The following is a 22,637-nucleotide window of genomic DNA, read 5'->3' as shown; positions in this document are numbered from 1 at the left end:
AAAAAAAAAAAAAAAAAGGAGAGATGCAAATGGTTTGTATTTTCTTTCATATCTTATGTATCTTATATCCCATCCCCACCCTCAGCCCAAGATCAAGAACAGGAAATTTGTTGCACGAGGTGTTCAGGAAAGGCTGTTCTCAAACAGAATCATAGAAAATAGTCGCTCTGAGCTTTGGCTGCACCTCACTGCTCATAGCCTAAGGCCATGAAGACACCAATAAAGGCTGGAGCTCAAGAACACGAACCCAGATCCAAGGCTTCCTCTCTGGTACCCAGCCATGAAGCTCCTTTTTCCTATCTTTGCCAGCCTCATGCTACAGTACCAGGTGAACACAGGTAATGTGGCATCCTGGGTTTAAGAGGAATTGGTGTGAGGACGCAGGGATTTGGCTGTCCATGATAATGGGAACCCAAATAGATGCTGGAAGCTGAGATGCCCAATGATACAGCTGAAAATTTACCTATTGAATCAGTCATGCACCATCCCCCACATATCCCCATAGGCTCCAACCCCAAACTACATCTGATGGGGACGCACAGGAAGCTACAGGAAAAGCAGGGTATTGTTTGTGTAATCAGAAACTATCCAACGTATAAAACAGTCTTCCTGCCATCTACATAGCCATCTGGGATTCAGCCCAAATATACTTCATTCTTGCTCTATTTCTAATTTAAACCATCTCTTGAAGTAGAAGCTCCTATTGGTTTATACTTTAGTATGATAAGGAGAAAGTCTTTACCCTTATGCTCAAAAAATTTTCTTCTTAGGATCTAATAAACAGGTCTATGCTCTCCATCTCAACTTTTTCAGATTTTTACAAAGTTTCATCAGTTCTCTGTCCTTGTCTTCTTGGAAACCCCCAAATTACCTATAAGAGCATCCAGGAATACATAGTGGCAAAAGGCTAAATCAGAGGATTGGCCATTGTTTTTTGAAAAGAAGACAGAAGCATTGAGATCTGTTTCAGAATAAAGAACCACCCATATATTCGGAATAATTGGCGATGAGTCAAGGAAGGGAAAATCAAAGAATAAAGAGGTTTCTAATTTTCTTATCTTGGAACCCTAAGAGAAGGGCTGTAATATAAGCAAGCATGGCTGAGTTGTCTTGGGTGAAGTCAGTTAGCCACCTTGAGCCTCGAATTCCACCTCAGATAGTAGATTTAATCAATGTAACTGCTTGATTTTTTTTTTTTTTTTGGGCTTTTCAGGGCCACACCTGTGGCATATGGAGATTCCCAGGCTAGGGGTCAAATCCGAGCTGTAGCCACCAGTCTACACCACAGCCACAGCACCACCAGATCCAAGCCGTGTCTGCAACCTACACCACAGTTCACCAGCTCTTAAGTAGGATCCTTAACCCACTGAGTGAGACCAGGGATCAAACCTGCATCCTCATGGATACTAGTCAGATTCATTAACCACTGAGCCATGACGGGAACTCTGTAGCTGCTTGAAATATAGGAATTTTATTGTGTTTTATGGTGAGAAACAATATTGAAATGTATATGAACATTAGGTGCTACATAAATCTCTCATGATTTATGGAAAATCGGTTGAATTGTTGAGTAGGAGAGAAGTCTCTTGATTTGGGGGGAAAAAAAGATGAAACATTGGGATGGAAAAATCATCCAGCAGATTAAGATGAAACACTAAACTAAGCAGCGTATTTCAAGACATAGATAACAACGTGGGAGCTCTCTTCAGAGAAGTGAAGTTAAAGCTATGATCATGAATAAGACTCCTGGGTTCCTATTGTGGCGCAGAGGGAACTAATCCGACGAGGAACCATGAGGTTGCGGGTTGGATCCCTGACTTCGCTCAGTGGGTTAAAGATCTGGTGTTGCCTTGAACTGTGGTATTGGCTGCAGACGCGGCTCAGATCTGATGATGCTGTGCCTGTGGCATAGGCTGGTGGCTGTAGCTCCGATTGGACCCCTAGCCTGGGAACCTCCATATGCCACAGGTGCAGCCCTAAAAAGCAAAAAAAAAAAAAAAAAAAAAAGAATAAGACTTCTGAGGGGGAGTTCCCGTCGTGGCGCAGTGGTTAACGAATCCGACTAGGAACCATGAGGTGGCGGGTTCGGTCCCTGCCCTTGCTCAGTGGGTTAACGATCCGGCGTTGCCGTGAGCTGTGGTGTAGGTTGCAGACGCGGCTCGGATCCCGCGTTGCTGTGGCTCTGGCGTAGGCCGGTGGCTACAGCTCCGATTCAACCCCTAGCCTGGGAACCTCCATATGCCGCGGGAGCGGCCCAAGAAATAGCAACAACAACAAAAGACAAAAGACAAAAAAAAAAAAAAGAATAAGACTTCTGAGGGACATAGTGTCCAGAGAGGCTGAAAATGATAGAACATCATGCCCCAGGAACCACAAGTCTAGCGATTATCCAGGAGGGTGAAGTTATGCCCGCCAGATTTGGCAAGAAGCCAGAACTTCTGAGCGTCCTATTGATTCTCTTTGGAAATCCTTTCTTAGATTAGTTTTATGGCAGATTTTACTCTTGTTGATGTTCCATAGGATCATGGAGAGAGATTGTGTCTAAGGTGCTGTACGGGAGGCTTAAAATCTTATACGGAAGCGAATAACTCAGTTCCCTTTTCTTCTTTCCTCTACGGGCCCCAGATTTTGAAATAACTTAGTGAAGGGAGACCAGATATTTATTTTGGATTTCGGAGGTGTGCCAAGACCCTCTTGGCCGGCCAGTTGCCTCCATCAACATCCCTAACCACTACCCTTAAATTTTAGCATCAGCACACTCCCTCTAACTCTGTTCCTCTCGCTCCAACAGTTTTAACATCACTTCTAGTTACTCACCATAGGGCGTTGGTTTTCTCTTTGTGCAGAATACTTTGGCTTGGGAAGATGTGTAATGGGTTTGGGGAGATGCAAAGACCACTGTGCCGTGAATGAAAAAGAGATAGATAAATGCAAAAAGAAAAAGTGTTGTATTGGACCAAAAGGGATTCAATTGATAAAAAGCTACCTGCAAAATGAAATGATCCGCACACTTGAAGAGGTCGCCAAGAAAAATATCACCAAGAATTCCAAGGTTGTGACGCCATCAAAATATCGTCCTTTATCTCATCTCCCCGAAATTAAAAGTACCAACCCTTTCGCCAGCATCAACACCACCATCATCCCAAATGGCACCACTGTGAACTCTACCACCACCAACTCCACGACCTCCAGAAGGAGCACACACCCCGCTACTTCTACCAAGAGTGACACCAAAAAAAGAAGAGATTCACCCACGGAGTCCCCCCCTGCAGACAGCTCCCCCATAGACCCTGCCGACAGCATGACTTGAGCTGGAGGGAGCAGATGAGCAGGGATGTGGGTCTCTTCCCTAAAACAGCAAGTTCCTCTCTATCTTCGCTGTCTATAAAATGAGACAAAGAACTGTTCCCTCTGTCATCCATCGTTCAATAAACACTGTTTAATCACACACAGTTTACATAATGTTATCATTCCTACAGGAGCCTCACCGAGAAGACAGAGCTGGAAAGTGATAGAATTTTAGTTGACGTGCCCAGGAGAGAGTAAGCACCAGGAATGCTGACTACACTGAATGTGGCCCATGGATGGCCCAAAGGAAGCCTCTGTAACAGGACTTATGGTTCTCATATAGTGTTGCTTTTCTTGGGGCAACGGTAAGGAAAGCAGCAGACATATTTCCTTTTTTCATAGATTTTTCCCTAAGAAAGGCCAATATGCAAAATAGAATGTGAAGGGGGCAAGTCTACCTTCTCTACAGAAGAACATAACTTAAACTCATGAGTCCATTTAAAATAAAAGTACAAGGGTGTTCCTGCCTCTGGGAGTGGGGGTGGGAGGATGGGATAGGGAGGACCGGTTAATACTTAAGGTAGATGCACAATGCACACTAGAGGGGAGGCAGGAGGCCCAAGTGGGCAGAGGGGGAAAAAAACCTATGTTTAAATTTTTCTTGTCTTGAGGAGTTCCTGTCATGGTTCAGTGGTAACTAATCCGACTATTATCCATGAGGATTAGGGTTCGATCCTGGCCTCGCTCAGTGGGTTAAGGATCCGCCATTGCCATGAGCTGTGGTGTAGTTCAAAGATGAGGCTCGGATCTGACATTGCTGTGGCTGTGGTGTAGGCCAGCAATTGCATCTCCAATTGGACCCCTAGCCTGGGAACTTCCATATGCTGCAGGTTTGGCCTTAAAAAGAAAAAAGAGAAAAAAAAAAAAAAGCAAAGGGGATGATGCTTATCTAGAAAAGACAGTCATATTTCTGACAATCATGGTATAGAATTTAAGAGGATAGAAATTCAGGTCCAATGTTCCTGGGCCAGCATGCTGGTTTTGGCATGAGTGACCTTGAACAAATCACTTAATCCACATAGGATCATTTGTTTATTCATTCATAAAATAGAGTCGTAAACATTATATTATATTCCAGAATCCACTTCCTTATATCCCAGTTCACTCTTCATTTTACTGCTCACATTACAATGACACAGATCCCTCGTCCAGTGTTTTAACCCATTCCTCTCTGGTACACATCACCTCCTCCAATTTAAAGACCACCTTTCCTTAACCTACTGGTTCCTTTTTTGGGGGAGGGGAGGACACACCTACAGCATGTGAAATTCCCAGACCGGGAATCAAACCCACCCAACAGCAGGGACATGAGCCACTGCAGTGACACCACCAGATCCTTAACTCACTGTACCATAGGGAAATCCAACCTGCTGATTCTTCACTACAGGGTCACCCTAAGGAAGACAAAGATTTTCCCACAATGCCCTGCAGTGATACTAGAGTGTAACTTTTTTTTTTTCCTGGCTGCATCTATGGAATGTGGAGGTTCCCAGGCCAGGTGTGAAACCCATGCCACAGCAGTAATAATGCCAGATCCTTAACCCACTGAGCCACCTGGGAACTCCAAGTGCAACTTTTAGAACATGTCCCTCGATGTGTTTGTACAACAGGAAAGAATTATCACAAAAAGAGTAACTTGAATTCCTGCTACTTGTGTGTTCCCAGAAGAATCCCAGTGAGCATTAGATCCCCTCCCTGCTGCAGCTGTTTGCCAGAACTTTGAAAATCCAGCTTATCTTCCCACAATTGGAGTGCCCTCTTCCTTTTCCAGCCTCAGAAAGGAGAGAAAGTTTCCTGCTCACCTAAGTTTAAGACCTTCTTTGGAGTCCTCATTTCCTGTCATAGAACTCACCTGTTATCTCTTCTCAGGACACTGGGAAATATCCTTTTCCTTAGAGAAACCCCACATCCCTTGTAACAAATGTGCTGAATCTCCAGTTCCTGTTCTCCTCTTTCATTGTAGTAATAGAACCCTCCTACTTACTGTAGGACCTCTGCTCAGGAACTTGAATTTGCATTGCCTCCAATTCCTTATTTGAAAAATGGAGAGACCATTCCTTGCTTTAAATAATTGCTAAAAATATTAAATGGAGTTCCCACTGTGATCCAATGGGTCAATGATCCAGCTTGTCTCTGTGGCGGCACTGGTTCGATCCCTGGCAGTGGGTTAGAGATTGGGTATTGCTGCGGCTATGGCATACATCACAGCTGTGGCTCAGATTTGATTTCTGGCCCAGAAACTTCCATATGCTACAGATGTGGCCAAAAAAGAAAAAAAAAAAAAAAAAAGCTAAATGATAGAACTTAAATACGACGCTGGAACACTCTGTGGCTCACAGTCATATGCCATAGAAATGATTCCTTTTTCTTCCATGTCATAAATCAGGACAGTTCTGTGTTCATTTCACATTTCCAGTCTTTTGTTCATTCATTTGACTATTTATTAAGAACCTAGTATGTATCAGGTAAATTCTTGGAGCTCTGAAATAAACGAGATAAATAAGGTCTTACTCCCATGGGGATTATATTCTAATGGTAGAGAATCAACATAAAGTGAAAAATAAATTAATACATTAAGATGTAAACACAGAAGGTCCTTTAATTTGTCCCGCATTTTAGGTTTACCCAGACCCCTAGAACACATGCACTGTTCTAAGAAAATGCATGTGACTCTGTGCAGGGTAGCACTTAACATTTCCTTCCATCTCTGGGTCTCTGAACCCTTGTTCTCTTGGGCTTTCACGTGGGACATTGTTCTCTTCCGTCCACTCTCAGTTTCTTGTTTGTTAATGGATCCTCCAGGGGAGTCCATCTGACCCTCCAGCAACAGCCACCCTGCTCTTCCAAGGTCAGGAAGAAGGAGCCTGGGGCCCCTTCTTAGAGCCACACCTTTTTCTCTTCTCCCTGGGGTTGAGTGTGCCTACCTATGCCAAGCTGGGCTGACAGTTAAAGTGGAAAAGACACCATTTATACCCTTCAGGTACCCTCCGTTCAAGGATGCAAGAGGCTTCTCTTGAGATTTCTCCAGGGTGCTATGAAGAACCACTTCACAGAGGATTCACAGCTGACTGCTCCAAACTCCAAAATAAATCAATGCCTCTATTCACCATGGATCTCCCAAGCTCCGAAGAAAAATAAATGCTTAAGTGAGCATCTAAAGCTCATGAGTCCAGGAGTTCCCATTGTGGCCAGAGGTAACAAATCCAACTAGTATCCGTGAGGATGTAGATTTGACCGCTGGCCTCACTCAGTAGGTTAATGATTTGGTGTTGCCATGAGCTGAGGGGTAGGTCACAGACACAACTTGGATCTTGCGTGGCTGTGGCTGTGGCTGTGGCCTAAGGGCAGCTGCAGCTTACATTCGACCCCTAGCCTGGGAACTTCCATATGCCATGGGTGTGCCCTAAAAAAATTTTGTTTTTAATGCGCTTGAATTCAGCCCCGCCCCTCTGAGCACTGCTCTGTCTAGAAGCCTCCTTTCCTGATCTTGGCAGCCCATCTGGATGTGACCCCAGGAAACCCCTTAGGGTCAGAAAAACATCTGAGTAAGAAAAGGCAAAGCGTGGGAGAGGGAGGATGAGCCTCACCAAGGAGCCCCTTGGGATTCCACCTCCTATGGCAAGAAGAACAAGGCCAAAGAATAATTTGTTGCTGCCCAACATCAGAAATGCTTCTTTTCAGGACAGCTCCATGGGCTGACACCCAAAAGTGTGTCTCTGTGAAGCACCCAAAGACGCCATCAGGCCCTCCAGAGTTAGCAACCACGTGGAGCACCCTGAAGCGCCCTCATAGGTCCAGCCAGACTCCTCTTGACTTTCACACATAATAGCTTTTCCCAGTGAGTCATAGTTTCCTGCTTTGCAATGATGAGCCCTCAATGTAAACTGTTCTGAGAAAGAGAGAAGCTTTGACTTTTTTAGCTTTATTTTGTTTTAATCTGGGAGGAGGGAGGGTACATTGGTGACCAGTCCTTAAAGGACTTCCTCTCAGCTCTGAGAGGACTCCCTGGTGGCAGAGTCCTGAGATTTTTTTGTCCGTATCTGTGGTCCATGTCATCATGAACTTTGGGATTTATCAAATTGGAGTGATAACACTTGTCAGTCTTTATCTTACTAAATAATTTATAGAGGTCCACATGGGTGATTTTTAATGACAAGAGAAGAAATAAATTGAAACAACAGGACAGGATAAGACTATTCAAGGGGACTGGAGTTCCTGTTGTGGCGCAGTGGTTAACGAATCCAACCATGAGGAACCATGAGGTTGCAGGTTCGATCCCTGGCCTTGCTCGGTGGGTTAAGGATCTTGCGTTGCCGTGAGCTGTGGTGTGGGTCACAGATGCGGCTCAGATCCCGCGTTGCTGTGGCTGTGGTGTAGGTCAGTGGCTACAGCTCTGATTCGACCACTAGCCTGGGAGCTATATATGCCTCGGGAGCGGCCCCAGAAAAGGCAAAAAGACAAAAAAAAAAAAAAAAAAAAAAAAGACTATTCAAGGGGAAGAATCACTTTAGGAATGATTTTTGGAGGGAGAAGAGGACACATAGACGGTATGGTTTTAGTTTATTGACTGAGTGTCTTTATCCGATGAAGGAGGTTACATTCCATCCCTTGTGGGCTGAGTGTCTTGATGACGATCATTTTACAGGAAATTTTGAAATCAACAAGTGACAGTTTACCCACTTTGTTCTTTTTTCAAAATTGTTTATTTTTGTTTGCCTTGCTATATAAATGATAAGATCTGTTTGTCAATTTCTGAAAAACATCCTGCTCAGATTTTGATAGGGATTGTGTTGACTCTACAGTCAACAGAACATATAAAGAGATGTTCAAATTCACTGGTCATCAGAGAAAAGCAAAGCAAACTAACAATTATGTTGGTAAAATTAGAAAACTGAGTAAAGGCCCATGTTAAGGAATACAGTAATGTGGGAATCTTCAAACACTGCTTTTATTTTACTTATTTATTTATTTATTTTTGTCTTTTTAGGGCCACACCCACAGCTTATGGAGGTTCCCAGGCTAGGCGTCGAATCAGAGCTGTAGCTGCCAGCCTACGCCACAGCCACAGCAACTCGGGATCCAAGCCGCATCTGCGACCTACACCACAGCTCACAGCAATGCCGGATCCTTAACCCACTGATCAAGGCCAGGGATCAAACCCTCGTCCTCATGGATGCTAGTCGGGTTAGTTAAACACTGAGCCACGACAGGAACTCCTATGCATGTTAATTCTGAGTCAGAATGCAAGCATAATTTGTTTTGGTTAATTTTGTTTTGGAGATTGAATAATTATAAACAAACTCCTCTCTAAAATATATTGTATCAGGAGTTCCCGTCGTGGCGCAGTGGTTAACGAATCCGACTAGGAACCATGAGGTTGCGGGTTCGGTCCCTGCCCTTGCTCGGTGGGTTAACAATCCGGCGTTGCCGTGAGCTGTGGTGTAGGTCAACACGGCTCGGATCCCGAGTTGCTGTGGCTCTGGTGTAGACCAGCAGCTACAGCTCCGATTCGACCCCTAGCCTGGGAACCTCCATATGCCGTGGGAGCGGCCCAAAGAAATAGAAAAAAGACCAAAAAAAAAAAAAAATCTTAAAAAAAAAATAAAATAAAATATATTGTATCAACTTAAAATCACAGGGACAGTGCATAGCTGTCCTTGTTTTGCCTCACCTTTGCCAACAGCACCCAGAAGTGTATTTTTAAAGACTGGGAGCTAGTCTTCTAGGTATTCCGTGAGTATTCAGGAAATTTATGCAGTAGCCAATCAGAAGATCTAAACAAATCTGTTTGCCCTGCTGGCAGAGATTTCTACTTTATCACTGGCCCACTGCCCAGATTCTGATCTCACTTGAAGTCTAATAAAGGTTGGAGCTCCAGGCAAGTGACACAGTTAGCTCTGTCCCACTGCACTCTCCCCAGGCATGTCCCCACACTTCAGGCATGAAGTTCTTGCCTCTGGCTTTTGCTGCTGTCTTGTTCTGGCCTCAATAAACTTAAGTAACCTGAAATTCTCCATGTTGAAAAGAGTAATGGAAGGGAGAAGAGACAGAATCAAAAGCACTAGACAGAGCTATTTTTATGGGTTTTTTAAATTACTCAATGAATTTTATTGCATTTATAGTTGTACAACAATCATCACAACCAGATTTTATAGCATTTCCACACCAACCTGTCCACCACCACCCCCACCTTCCAACCTGTCTCATTTGGAAAGCATACGTTTTTCAAAGTCTGTGAATCAATATCTATAGATACAGCTATTTTTAAAAGGAAGGAAAGGAGTTCCCATCGTGGCGCAGCGGAAACGAATCCCACTAGGAACCATGAGGTTGTGGGTTCTATCCCTGGCCTCATTCAGTGGATTAAGGATCCAGCATTGCCGTGAGCTGTGGTGTAGGTTGCAGAGGCGGCTCAGATCTGGCGTTGCTGTGGCTGTGGTGTAGGCCAGCAGCCATAGCTCCAATTAGACCCCTGGCCTGGGAACCTCCATATGCCATGGGTGCAACCCTAAAAAGACAAAAGACAAAAAAAAAAAAAAATAGATCTGACTTTGGAATTATTTAAATATTTTACTTAAGGTAAATAGGCAAAATATGTATTGAATTGATGGCATAATCACAAAAAGAAGAGCTATCTGAGGTAATAGGAAATAATCTCTCCCATTTAGCTTGTAAAAGGAAAATATTAGAAAAAATAAAATACAAAGTAAAAACAAAATTAAAACATAAAAAACTCCATCAATAGGGCTTCACTAAAGTACTGTATATTCTAGATGTAAAGTTATATAAAATTAAAAAAGAATAATAGAGATCTACATTTTTGGAAGTGAAAAAAAACTCTAAGATATTAAATGTTAAGAAGGAAGCCGAAGAACCATAAGTACAAGATTATACAATTATTTATTTTTTTATAAATAATTAATATCATAGAGTAAATTTGGCTTTTTTTTCCTTTCAGTGTATTGTTCTGATTTTGGAGAGACAGCAGTGGATGATGGCCTGAAGCAAGATCTTAATTCGCTCAGGAATTGAACCTGGGCAGCCTGGATGAAATCCAGGAATCCAGAGGCTAAAAGCAAAGTTGCCCTGACTCTCACCCCCTGCTGAAAGCAAGAATGTTTCAAGGAGGCAAAGATTGTAAAAACAAGTATAAAGTTTATTGTTAGAAACCCAGCACAAAAGGAGTTCCTGTCGTGGTGCAGCGGAAATGAATCCAACTAGGAACCATGAGATTTCGGGTTCGATCCCTGGCCTCGTTCAGTGGGTTAAGGATCCAGCATTGCCATGAGCTGTGGTGTAGGTTGCAGATGTGGCTCTGATCTGGCGTTGCTGTGGCTGTGGCGTAGGCTGGCAGCTGTAGCTCTGGTTAGACCCCTAGCCTGGGAACATCCACGTGCCGCAGGTGCAGCCCTAAAAAGCAAAAAAAGAAGAGAAAAGAAAAGAAAAGACAGCACAACAGGTGAGAAAACACACAAAGAATTTGTCTATTTACCTAAGACAGAAATAAAGCAGTTAATACACTCCCAAAGGAGGGAGGGTGCAGATGTCCCCTGAATGAAGAGCACGCCAGAGAAATGACTTAAACCACTTCTATGGGACAGTTCTGGGTCTTCGCCGTCCTTTGGCCAATTATCTTGTTTTATCTTTCACACCTGACCAGATCCGGGGCCCTCCCCCAATCTGCCTGCACATCTTTTGGCCAAGATGGATTCCAAGGCAAAACATGGTGGGAAGGTTATCTACACTTATCACGGCCTGGCAGCCCCTCTCTTTTTGACCCAGAGCAGTCTCTCTGCACACATGTAGTCAGGGTCTCCCCGACCCTGAGGATGGGGAGTACATCCTGGTCTTCTGTCCCAGCACAGCTCAGCCCCTCTTTGGATCTTGTCATTACCATTGTTTAACAAGTGCACAGAGACAAATACCAATTATTTGTCTTGTGCCTGTTGTTATTTCTGTCTTGAAGTATAAAGAGGTGGCTGGTTGTAAATGTTTGTCCCAGAGCCCAGCCTCAGGAAGCATAAATAAGAGGCTAGTTGGACTGATCTCCTGCCTTAGGAAGTGTAAATAAAAGGCTGGTTGCAAATGTCTATCCTGGAGCCCATCTATCTCCTGTCTCAGTTCTTTGAATGTTCACATCTTTAGATTCATGTAACCGATAGGGATGGGGTGAGAGAGTTACACAGGTAGTTGTAGAAGTCCCAGTAAGGGACCACAGATAGAGAGGGAAACCTAGGGATTTGGGAGATGATCATAAATTAATAATCACTCAAGAGGGCCATCAGAAATGAGGCAGTCTTGGGAGTTCCCGTGGTGGCGCAGTGGTTAACGAATCCGACTAGGAACCATGAGGTTTCGGGTTCGGTTCCTGCCCTTGCTCAGTGGGTTAACGATCCGGCGTTGCCATGAGCTGTGGTGTAGGTTGCAGACGCGGCTCGGATCCCGCGTTGCTGTGGCTCTGGCGTAGGCCGGTGGCTACACCTCCGATTCGACCCCTAGCCTGGGAACCTCCATATGCCACAGGAGCGGCCCAAGAAATGGCAAAAAGACAAAAAAAAAAAAAAAAAAAAAGAATGAGGCAGCCTTGCTTGACAGGCAGAGGCATGAGATATGCTTCAGGTTATGGGGTGGGGGGTGGGGTGAAGCCTGCATTCAGGTTGAGACCAAGGGCAGGAGTTTAAGGACCACCCTTCTGCTGATTTGAATAAGCGCCAAGGCAGTCCTCATTTGACCTTATAGGGTCAAAATACTCTCTTAGCAGATACCAAGGAGGAGCTACTACTAGAAGAAAGAGGAAGAGGTGGTCTTTTCCGACCCCCATCCCCTTGGATTATAAATCTGTAGCCCACCCAATCCTCACAGCAGAGCCTCCTGGCCTGCCCACTTGCATCTCTCACAAGCGTCCTATCTTAATAAATCTATTTTTTGCCTATCACTTTGTCTCTCACCGAATTCTTTTTGTGCAGAGACACGAAGAACCTGAACCTCCAGAAGTCCAGACACCAGATGAGGGATTCTAATTCAAAAACCATGGGTTCAAGTCCCAATCTGGGTTCTGGCCAGGTTCAAGTCATAAGTGCTGTCAGTTTCATAACCAGCACCACAAACAGAGCATTAAATAGTTTCATCACCCAAAAACATACCAATTTCTCTTCAAACTCTCATCCTACCGTAACTCCTGGCAACCAGATTTATTTTTCATCACTATAATTTTGGCTTTTCTGAGGCTATCACATAAATGGAATGTTTGAGACTAGCTTCTCTCACTCGACGTGCCTTTGAGGTTCATCCCAGTTTCCACACATAGCAATAACCCACCCCTTTTTACTGCTAAATAGTATCATATTCTAGGGATATAGCACAGGTTTTTTTATCCTTTCATTCCCTGAAGGACATTTGGCTTGTTTGGCTGACACAAGTACTGACTGTATTGGGGTTCCCGTCATGGCTTCGCTGAAACAAATCTGACTGGGATCCATGAGGATGCAGGTTCCATCCCTGGCCTCATTCAGAGGATTACAGATCTGGCATTGCTGTGGCTGTGGTGTAGGCCAACAGTTACAGCTACGATTTTACCCCTAACCTGGGAGCCACCATATGCCACAGGTGTAGCCCTAAAAAGACCAAAACAAAACAAAAAAAAAAAAAAAAAAGAATCTGACTGCTTGGGTTACTGCAGAAGCATGGGTTCGATCCCCAGCTGGGCACAATGGGTTAGCAGATCCAGCGTTGCCACAGCTGTGGGGGTAGGTGGCATCTCTGGCTCAAACTCAGTCCCTGGCCTGGGAAATTTCATAGGCTGTGGAGTCAACCATTAAAAAAAAAAAAAAAGTACAACCTGAGAATTGAGAGAGTTAAGTTTTATTTGGGACAAAATGAAGACTTAAGCCTGGAAGGCAGCACCACAAGAAACCACTTCTAGGAGGGGAGGGTGTTAGCTAAGATATACAGGAGTTTTGTAACAGAGGGCAGGTAGTCAGAACAAAAGAGTACTGTTAGTCAAAGAAAACTAGATATCTCAAGTTCAAAAATGTAGTGCTTTTCTGTGTATGGGAGTATTGCAAGGGGCTGGGCTCACTGAAATCCTTCCTTTGAGAAGCATCTCAGCTCTCTGGAGCAAGTACCGTGTGCTTTTCACATCCTGAGGGCTCACCATCACGAATGACTGCAGTCCGATGGCTGCGAGATGGCAGGTATTCTTTGTTCCTTCCTGAGTTCCCTCAGGGCTCACCAGCTCAGAGGTGGCTGCAATTGCTGAAGACTGTGACATCTTTATTTACTGCTATAGGAGGCAATATTGTATTTCTCACCAGCAATTTGTGTTGTCAGGAGTTTTTGTTTTAGCAACTCTTATCAGTGTGCAGTGATTTAATTGTTTTTCAAATTAACAGAATTTTAAATGTATATTATATAATGAGTGTAATTAAAACAAAATACCAGTGCATAAAAGGAAAATATGTAAAAATATGCAAGCAATTGAAGAAGCTATAAAAAGAACACCAAAATTAACTTTTTTTAATTTAGAAAGCAGAGACAAAATGAGAATAGTTTGCAACAGCCCCAGATTCCTCCCTGAAGGGAACAGCAAGCAGGGTAGTGTAAGGGGAAATCATATACAAATTTAAATAACAGCTTTACACTGGGAACTATGTCGGGTCACTTATGATGAATTATGATAATGTGAGAAAAAAGAATCTATGCATGTATGTGTAACTGGGTCACCATGCCGTACAGTAGAAAATTGACAGAACACTGTAAACAAGCTATAATGGAAAAAAAATTAAAATGATTATATATATAAAAAAATAATAAAATAACAGCTTTAATTCTCCCTGTTGAAAACAAGGGAAGAGACTTAGCCTCCCCTTCCTTTTCTTAGAGCATTTTCTTTAGGAAAGTTGCAAATTTTTTTTTCTCTCTCTCTTTAAAATGAATGTAAATCTTTTTAAACTTTAAATGGACCCCTTGAATACTGTAAACCAGCTATAATGGAAAAAAAGTAAAAATCATTAAAATAAATAAGTAAATAAATTGACTTCCTGACAGATTTACGACCCAGGAATGTCTTTCTTAAGGACCTGGGAGCCATCCCATTGAAATGTAATCATCAAGGAAGATGGTGCCCTAACACCCCTTTTTTGTGGGAAGGTAGGAGCCTTCAGCACATTCCTTGGGCTCCTCACTCCAAACTGCAAAATACCTTCCGCCACAAAGATAAGAGAATTTTGTTTTTCCTTTGGATGAAGCAAATTAGCAAACACAGATGGCCACTCTAATTATCAGGTGAATCTAGGATAAATTATGCATGGCAAATGGTGCTTTCAGCTCCTCTAACTTCAGGGCTAGTTACTATTTATCTTGAGAACATGTATATAGTGGGTTATATCTGCTTGGCTGCATAAATACCTAAGATTCCTGTCTTTGCAGTCTCTTAGCAGATTGCCACATGCTTCACATTTTGTTTTAATGCTTACTCAGTGACAAAATTGTTTTCTTTCTCTTCTACCTTTGTGGAAAGTCTTCTGGGATGAGAGGAGGTTTTGTTTTTAATTATATTTCCCCCAACAAAAGCAAATGCCATGGACTGTACACGCAGGTCAGAAAGAAGAATTTTCCAGATTCAGAGCAAGATGAAGAAAAGACAAGTTTATGGAGGCAAGGAACACTGTTAACACAGTGGGCTGACTTCCTGATAATGAAAGAGAGCCAATCCTGGAGATAAAGAATAGTTTAAGATGAGAGATGTGGGAGTTTTCATTGTGCTTAGCAGGTTATGAAAGCAACTAGTATCTATGAGGATGTGGATTCAATCCCTGGCCTCACTCAGTGGGTTAAGGATCTGGCATTGTCGTGAGCTGTGGTGTAGGTCACAGATGTGGCTCAGATCCTGTGTTGCTGTGGCTGTGGCACAGGCCAGCAGCTGCAGCTCCAATTCAACTCCTAGTTTAGGAACTTCCACATGCTGCAGATGCAGCCATAAAAAGAAAAAAATTTAAATGTGCTCTCTGTTTACTTGAAACAAATAGACTGTCAAGATGGGTTTATTCAGTTTCAGCACAAAATTGCAATTCAGAGCCTGCAGCCATGGTGATTCATGTACAAGTCCGCCCACAGCAAGGGAAGGAGAATGCTTTTATAAAGGAGAAAAGGAAGTTGGGAGGGCTATAGTAAACAAAGGATCATGGCTTTTCACATGGCTTTTCACTGCCAGAAGAAAAGAGGAAACTTTCTTCTACCTGTTGGGCTCTGCAACAATCATAGGGCACGAGGGCTCCCCCTCCTGGTCTCCCAAATCTATTCAACTGAGTTCTCTATTAATTTTTTTTTTATTTTTTATTTTTTGGTCTTTTCTAGGGCTGCTTCTGCTGCATAAGGAGATTCCCAGGCTAGGGGTCTAATCGGAGCCATAGCCATCGGCCTACACCAGATCCACAGCAACACAGGATCTGAGCCGCATCTGCAACCTACACCACAGCTCACGGCAACCCCGAATCCTTAACCCACTGAGCAAGGCTAGGGATGGAACCCGCAACCTCATTGTTCCTAGTTGGATTCGTTAACCACTGCTCCACGACGGGAACTCCTCTATTAATTTCTTACATATCTGAACCATCAGCATCAACATCACCTGGGAATATTTTAGAAATGCAAATTCTCAGGCCTGCCCAAGACCCAATTTGTATTTTAACAAATCTTCTGGGTGACTCCAGGGCATGCCAGATTTTGAGAACCACTGGATTAGGCAAACAGATGAGAGAACCATCAGTAAAATCTAAAGGGACCTTACAGGAGAATGCATATGTAAGTGGGTGGAGAGAGAATTACTGCACTGAACTGATCACTCAAGTGTCTCTGAAATAGCAAATTAAAAACTCCTTAAAGAGACAGTGCTTTGGAATAGTTGTGTGAGAAACCCATTGGACCCTCTCCATCCTTATCATTTCATTGGTGAAAATTTTTAAAACAATCACTTAAAGTCTCTGGGGGGAAAAAAATTAAAGTCCCCAGAAATTTACCTAAGGATATGCATTCAAGAAATCCTCTTTAGGAGTTCCCGTCGTGGCGCAGTGGTTAACGAATCCGACTAGGAACCATGAGGTTGCGGGTTCGGTCCCTGCCCTTGCTCAGTGGGTTAACGATCCAGCGTTGCCGTGAGCTGTGGTGTAGGTTGCAGATGCGTCTCGGATCCCGCGTTGCTGTGGCTCTGGCGTAGGCCGGTGGCTACAGCTCCGATTCAACCCCTAGCCTGGGAACCTCCATATGCCGCGGGAGCGGCCCAAGAAATAGCAACAATAACAACAACGACAAAGACAAAAGACAAAAAAAAAAAAAAGAAATCCTCTTTAATCTCAGTGAGACAGTGAGGCTATGACAATGGGGCTAGCATTTACTCCCTACACACACATAGGTCAGGTCCAAGTACTCCTGGCGGGGCAGCTCAGAAGAGAGTGAACTTTTTTTCTCACCAGCCAGAGTCGTAAGGTCTGGTGTCACAGTTTCACCCAGAGAAGGGTGCCTCTCCTCCTAGCCATCACCTCAGCTCTATTCAAAGCAAGCACAGTCAAGATATTTGGGCCTCATTGTAATGTATTAGCATCCTAAATGACATACCTACCAGTGCCATGACAGTTGATGGTTGCCATGACAACAACCAGACTAGCCCATTCAAGGACAGCAGAGGAGTGCAGTATCTGACCTGGTCCAAACCAAAACCCCTGTTCTCAGATAACTCATGAACATTCCTTCTACTCTTTCCAATTCCCTCCCTTTTACCTCAACCCTGCTAAATATTTAGTGTCACTACCAAATTGGGTTGGGAAGTTGATTTGCAAACAAGATTCCCACGTCTCCATTCTTTGGCCATTGAATAAAGCTTGTGCTGTCCCAGTTTCAATACTGGCTGCATGAATCCAACGGGGAGAAGTCTCAGCCTGGACTAGGACGCTTATGTGTCCCATCGACTAATTCAGTACCAGTCTGTGTGTGTGTATGGTTTTCTATATTTAGGTTTCTGATATCCAACTAGATTTGGACTTTGAATGGTTATAAGTGGAAGTTCTCAGGCTAGGGGTCAAATCAGAGCTGCAGCTGAGATCTACGCCACAATCACAGCAACGCAGGATGTGAGCTGCATCTGTGACCTATGTCGAAGCTCGCAGCAACACTGGATCCTTAACCCACTGTTTTTTATTACAGGGGGTCTCAGCCAAAAACTGAAAAGGGTAGAGGGAAAATCCTTTTTCAACCCCATAGAATAATCACAGATGAGTTAAGTGTGACCCAGACACAAAGCAAGTTCTGAGGCCAGGGACCAAACCCAGGCCACAACAGTGACAATGATAGATCCTTAAGTGCTAGGTCACCAGGGAGCGCCTATGATCATTTTTAACGACCACATAATGTTCCATTATATTCTTTAGTCTATTGCAACCATGTTTGACCATCCATTAAGTTGCTTTTGGTTTTCTGCTACTGCAAACAATGTTGAGACAAACCTCTCTGTATATTTGTTTAATTATTTCCATCAGACAAAAGTCCAAAGAACAGGGTTTCTGAGTCAAATGGCAGACATTTAAGACTTCTGATGCCAAACTACTCTCCAAAAGCAAAATTCCCAACAATGGTTCAACAACATTAATGCACACTAGCTTCCCCACACCCTCACCAACACTGGTTGGAAGGAATGGTTTCAAAGATGGGTGCTGTGTACTGGTGCTCTTTGCCTCTTTCTCCACTGACAGCCTAGAACACAGGTGCTTGATAAATCAATCCAGGCTACAGTCTAGTAGACGCTCTGATCCAATATGACTGTTCTGGGTGTCAAAGAACTCTCCTTCTGGTTCACTGCCCTGGATGCTGGCATCGTGTAGACCCTATAAAGGCAGTAGCTCCAAGCACATTACACAGAAGGCCCTCACTCTATCAAACCACCTTCTGCTCCCAGGCCATCCGTTCAGCCAGGAAGCTCCTGCTCCTGGTCTGTTCAGCCCTCGGATTCCTGGTGACCCCAGGTAAACTGGATGAGGGAGAAGACAGATGGGACTGGGGGCCAGGAACACAAAATCTTTGCTTGGCTGACAGACAAGCCAGGTTGAAAGCAGGCAGGGCTCATTTCAGTGGGTTCCAACCTAAAGTTGGAATCTCCCAACATCCACCACTAGCCTCAATACCCCATACCCAGCCACCACCTTCTACCACCCTGTACAAAAACACAGTTCCTGGAGTTCCTGTTGTTCCTGTTGTAGCTCAGCAGGTTAAGAACCCGACTAGTATCCATGAGATGTGGGTTCGAGCCCTGGCCTCGCTCAGCGGGTTAAGGATCTGTCACTGCTGTGAGCTGCAGCATAGGTCACAGATGGGGCTCAGATTTGGCATTGCTGTGGCTGTGGCAGAGGATGGCAGCTGCAGCTCCAATTCAACCCCTAGCCCGGGAACTTCCACATGCTGTGGGTACACCCTAAAAAGACCAAAAAAAAAAAAAAAAAAAAAAAAAAAAAAAAACCCAAAAAACAGTTCCCAAAACTTTTTTCCTATTCTAAAACAAGAATCAGCCCCAACCTGGTCCAAAATATCTTCCTTCACTTTACATGCGCTCCTACATCTAAGCTCCTAAGGTGCTGAGAAAGTGTCTCTCTTGACCATTTTCATCCTCTGAGCTCGGGCCGGGGGTAGTGCTCAGAGAAGAGACTCAGCCCTAGGGGAAGACACTCAGGCTCCATCCCCATGCTCATTGGAGGGCCCTCTGGCAGGGAAGACGCAGAAGCCTCTTAGAGGGCAAGTTCACACAGGGCGGCAAACAAGGTGCTCAGCTCAAATCTTGGGGCGAGAAGAGACTGAAGAGCCAGAGAGAGAGAGAAATCAGAAAGCCAGGCCAGGAGCATGAAGAAGCCAGAGGAGGGAGGAGCCGAGGGGCCTGCTCAGAAGATGCCTGTGCTGTGGGCCCAAGGCAGACACAGAGCACTGAGACAAAGCCCACTTTTGACCAGAAGGTGGTCCCCCGTAACTGTGTACAAATGCAAAACACGCTGTCAGTAGCAACCATCATTTTCCCTTTGATGCTTCTGGAGAATGAGTTGACTTTTTCTTTTTTTTTTTTTTTTTTTTTTTTTGCCCTGGGTTGACTGACCTTTACAGTTTTATATTCCCTGAGAACAAATGCAGCAGAAACCCCATTAAAAGGAGAGGATGCAGGATGAGTAAGAATAGCCCTAATTCCGGGAGTTCCTGCTGTGGCTCAGTGGTAACAAATCAAACTAGTGTCCATAAGGATGCAGGTTCGATCCCCAGCCCCACTCCAGTGGGTTAAGGGTCTGGCGCAGCAGCAAGCTGCAGTGTAGCTCGAAGACAAGGTATGGTTCTGGCGTTGCTGTGGCTGTAGCAGGTGCAGCGTGAATTCAACCCCTAGCAGGGGAACTTCCTTGTGCTACAGGTTCAGCCCTAAAAAGGAAAACAAACAAACAAAAAAAAGAATAGCTCTAATTCCCCTTTCAAGTGTTCAAGCTCCTCCCTGACAGTGAAGGGAGGCTTCCCAGCCTGTATTTTCAATCCACACATTTTGTGGGTACCCACGATAGCAACATTACAGTTCTTAGCTGGCTGCAAAGATGCAGATACTGGCAAAGACAAAGAGCTCCTCAGTGTTACCAGGGCCGTCCAGGGGGTGGGGGCCGGAGGGGGGTTCTGTCGCCTGTTCAAAGTCTTTCTCAACCTTCATTTGCATGATTTCTCAAGCTCACATCTGAGAATAAAAAGCCCCAGCCACACAGCCATCCCTAGATTGTTGCTAACCTTGAGTTTTCCATGTTTTCCCCTTCCTTGCAGCCAGTGGGGGTGGGACAAGTTGTGGGCACAAGGTCCCAGGACACTGCAGGATGCACTGTGGCCCCCGGGAGAAAACCATGTTCACGTGTGACAGGAACAAACAATGTTGTGTCAAAGACTTCTTCATACCAGAGCCCATGGTGCCACCACCTGTCCACAGACCTAAGAAGCCATGCAGAACGGGCACCGCCAGCCAAACCCAGAAGTAAAACGACACGGCAAAAAAATAATCCCTGTCATCTCCAAAGATTCAAAATACTATCACTTCCCCATAAATTATGGGGGCATCCTCCTTCTGGGGCTTCAAGTTGTGACCAACCTCAAAGCTCCTGTTTTTTATATCACTCCGTCATTCACTCAATAAATAGTTCGGAGTGCGTATCTAGCCTAGAGGAATGACTGCCATGGGGACTCATCTGTGGGGTATGTGTCAGCCTGGGTCTTCCAAGAGACTATGCCAAGACAGAATTAGACTTGCAAAGATTTACGAGGGGAAATGGATTTATCCGGGATGGAAGAAGGTGAGAGGGAGCAGGAGTCGGCAAGAGCAGGCAGGGAGAGGCTTCAGACTGTGATGCTGGTGTGATACCTATAAAAGGAGAGATCGACAGGAGTTCCCTCATGGTGCAGCAGGTTAAGGATCCAGTGCTGTCACTGCAGCAGCTTGGGTCACTGCTGTGGCACGGGTTCGATCCCTGGCGCAGGAACTTCTGCCTGCCGTGGGTGTGGCAAGGAACCGAGGGAGGGAGGGAGAGAGGGAGGAAGGAAGGAAAGAAGAGGGAGAATTGGGTAGTAGAAGAAGCCTGAGGCTGCAGATCTAAGAAAGTCTCAGCCAGGCCTGCAGAGAGGCCCAGAACAGGAACTGCTCTTCAGAGGAGCCCCACCCAGGGCAGCGCTGGCCAGGCTCTTGAATCCCACCTGGTTCAGTCACCAGCTGGGAGCAGCCCCTGGAGAACATGGCCTTGGGGTGAACACCACTGCAGCTCTGGAAACACGACAGCTGGAGGCTCTCCACCACCTGCCCCGTCAAAGCAGCGCTCCTCAAGGGAGATCTGAGTGACGCCGTCCACGGCGGCCACCGAGCACAAGGAGAGAGAGAAAGGAGCTGAGGTCTGGCCTGGCGGCTAGCCTGACTGATGAGATACTCATTTACCCGTTGATGTAATAAGAAGGACAAAAGACATGGATGCAGCATGGGTAATACTCTGACAGCAAGGCTGCAATCACGCTGGTGACGCAAACATGCCCAGCGTAAAAGTAGGATAAGCCTTGTTGGAAAGCCAAGTGGAAACAAGTACAAAGAAACAGGGCCTCTTTTTGTTTAATCCCGTTAACACCACTTCTGGAACTCTAGCCGATGTGAGTTATTCAAAAGAAGCAAAAAATGAAGCATGCGAAGGTCTTCAATGCAAAGTTATTTTTGGTAGTTACAAGGGCAAGACATGGGGAAATTCTAAATGATGAACTGTTATAAATTAAAAACATGTATAATATGCGCAAATGAAAATGTTTATAGAATAATGATACGGACTAATAGCTTTATTTAAAATAGTTTATGGGGAGTTCCTGTTGTGGGGCAGCAGAAACAAATCCAACTAGGAACCATGAGGTTGCGGGTTCGATCCCTGGCCTCACTCAGTGGGTTAAGGATCCCGCACTGCTGTGAGCTGTGGTGTAGGTCGCAGACTCGGCTCGGATCCCGAGTTGCTGTGGCTCTGGCGTAGGCGGGCAGCTACAGCTCCAATTAGACCCCTAGCCTGGGAACCTCCATATGCCAATGGGTGCAGCCTTAAAAAAGACAAAAAAATTTTAAAAAAAGTTTATGGAGTTCCCATTGTGGCTCAGCTGTAACAAACCCAACCAGTATCCATAAGGATGCAGGTTCCATCTCTGGCCTTGTTCATTGGGTTAAGGATCCATCCAGCACTGCCTGAGCTGTGGTGTATTCCGGCCGCTTCAGCTAGGATTCTATCCCTAGCCTGGGAACCTCCATATGCTGCAAGTGCGGCCCTAAGGAAGAAAAAAAAGAACTTCAGTGAGTCCAGACACCAGTGATTCTAATTAGAAAACTGGGTTCAAGTCCCAATCTGTCTTTTGGCTGGGTTTTCAAATCCTAAGTGTTGTCAGTTTCAAAATGACTCAGGACTGGGAGAGCTATGTGTTCTGATTTGTTCTGAATTTAAAATTGTTTTTACAGTAAACATTTTAACAGAGAAAATTATTTAGGCAATGTTATATACCTGCATTCTCACTGACTTGTTCAAAATAACTCTGCCCATAACTATGCACATCTACATTAAACTTTAGTTATTTAAACACATATTTTTAATCTATAATTTTAATCTGACTCTACAAAAAAAAAAAAAAAAAAACCCACCCCAGCCCTAAAATGTTGACTAGCAATAACCAAACCATCTTCAAGCAGAAAGAGATTATATCTGCTTATTTCCCATCTTGCACTGTCTCCC

General features: G+C 44.5%; 1 protein-coding gene across 1 annotated transcript; it reads left to right on the top strand.

Annotated features, from left to right (window-relative positions):
- DEFB129 (beta-defensin 129) lies at positions 265-3,442 on the top strand. The gene is made up of 2 exons (NM_001129975.1): positions 265-338; positions 2,847-3,442. Exons 1-2 carry the CDS (start codon positions 281-283, stop codon positions 3,308-3,310), a joined length of 522 nt encoding a protein of 173 aa, NP_001123447.1. The 5' UTR covers positions 265-280; the 3' UTR covers positions 3,311-3,442.

This window comes from Sus scrofa, chromosome 17 (assembly GCF_000003025.6).
Source record: "Sus scrofa isolate TJ Tabasco breed Duroc chromosome 17, Sscrofa11.1, whole genome shotgun sequence".
In the NCBI taxonomy this organism is placed as follows: domain Eukaryota; kingdom Metazoa; phylum Chordata; class Mammalia; order Artiodactyla; family Suidae; genus Sus; species Sus scrofa.
Note: the sequence above shows the minus strand (reverse complement) of the source record. Positions and strands in the feature narration are given on the sequence as shown.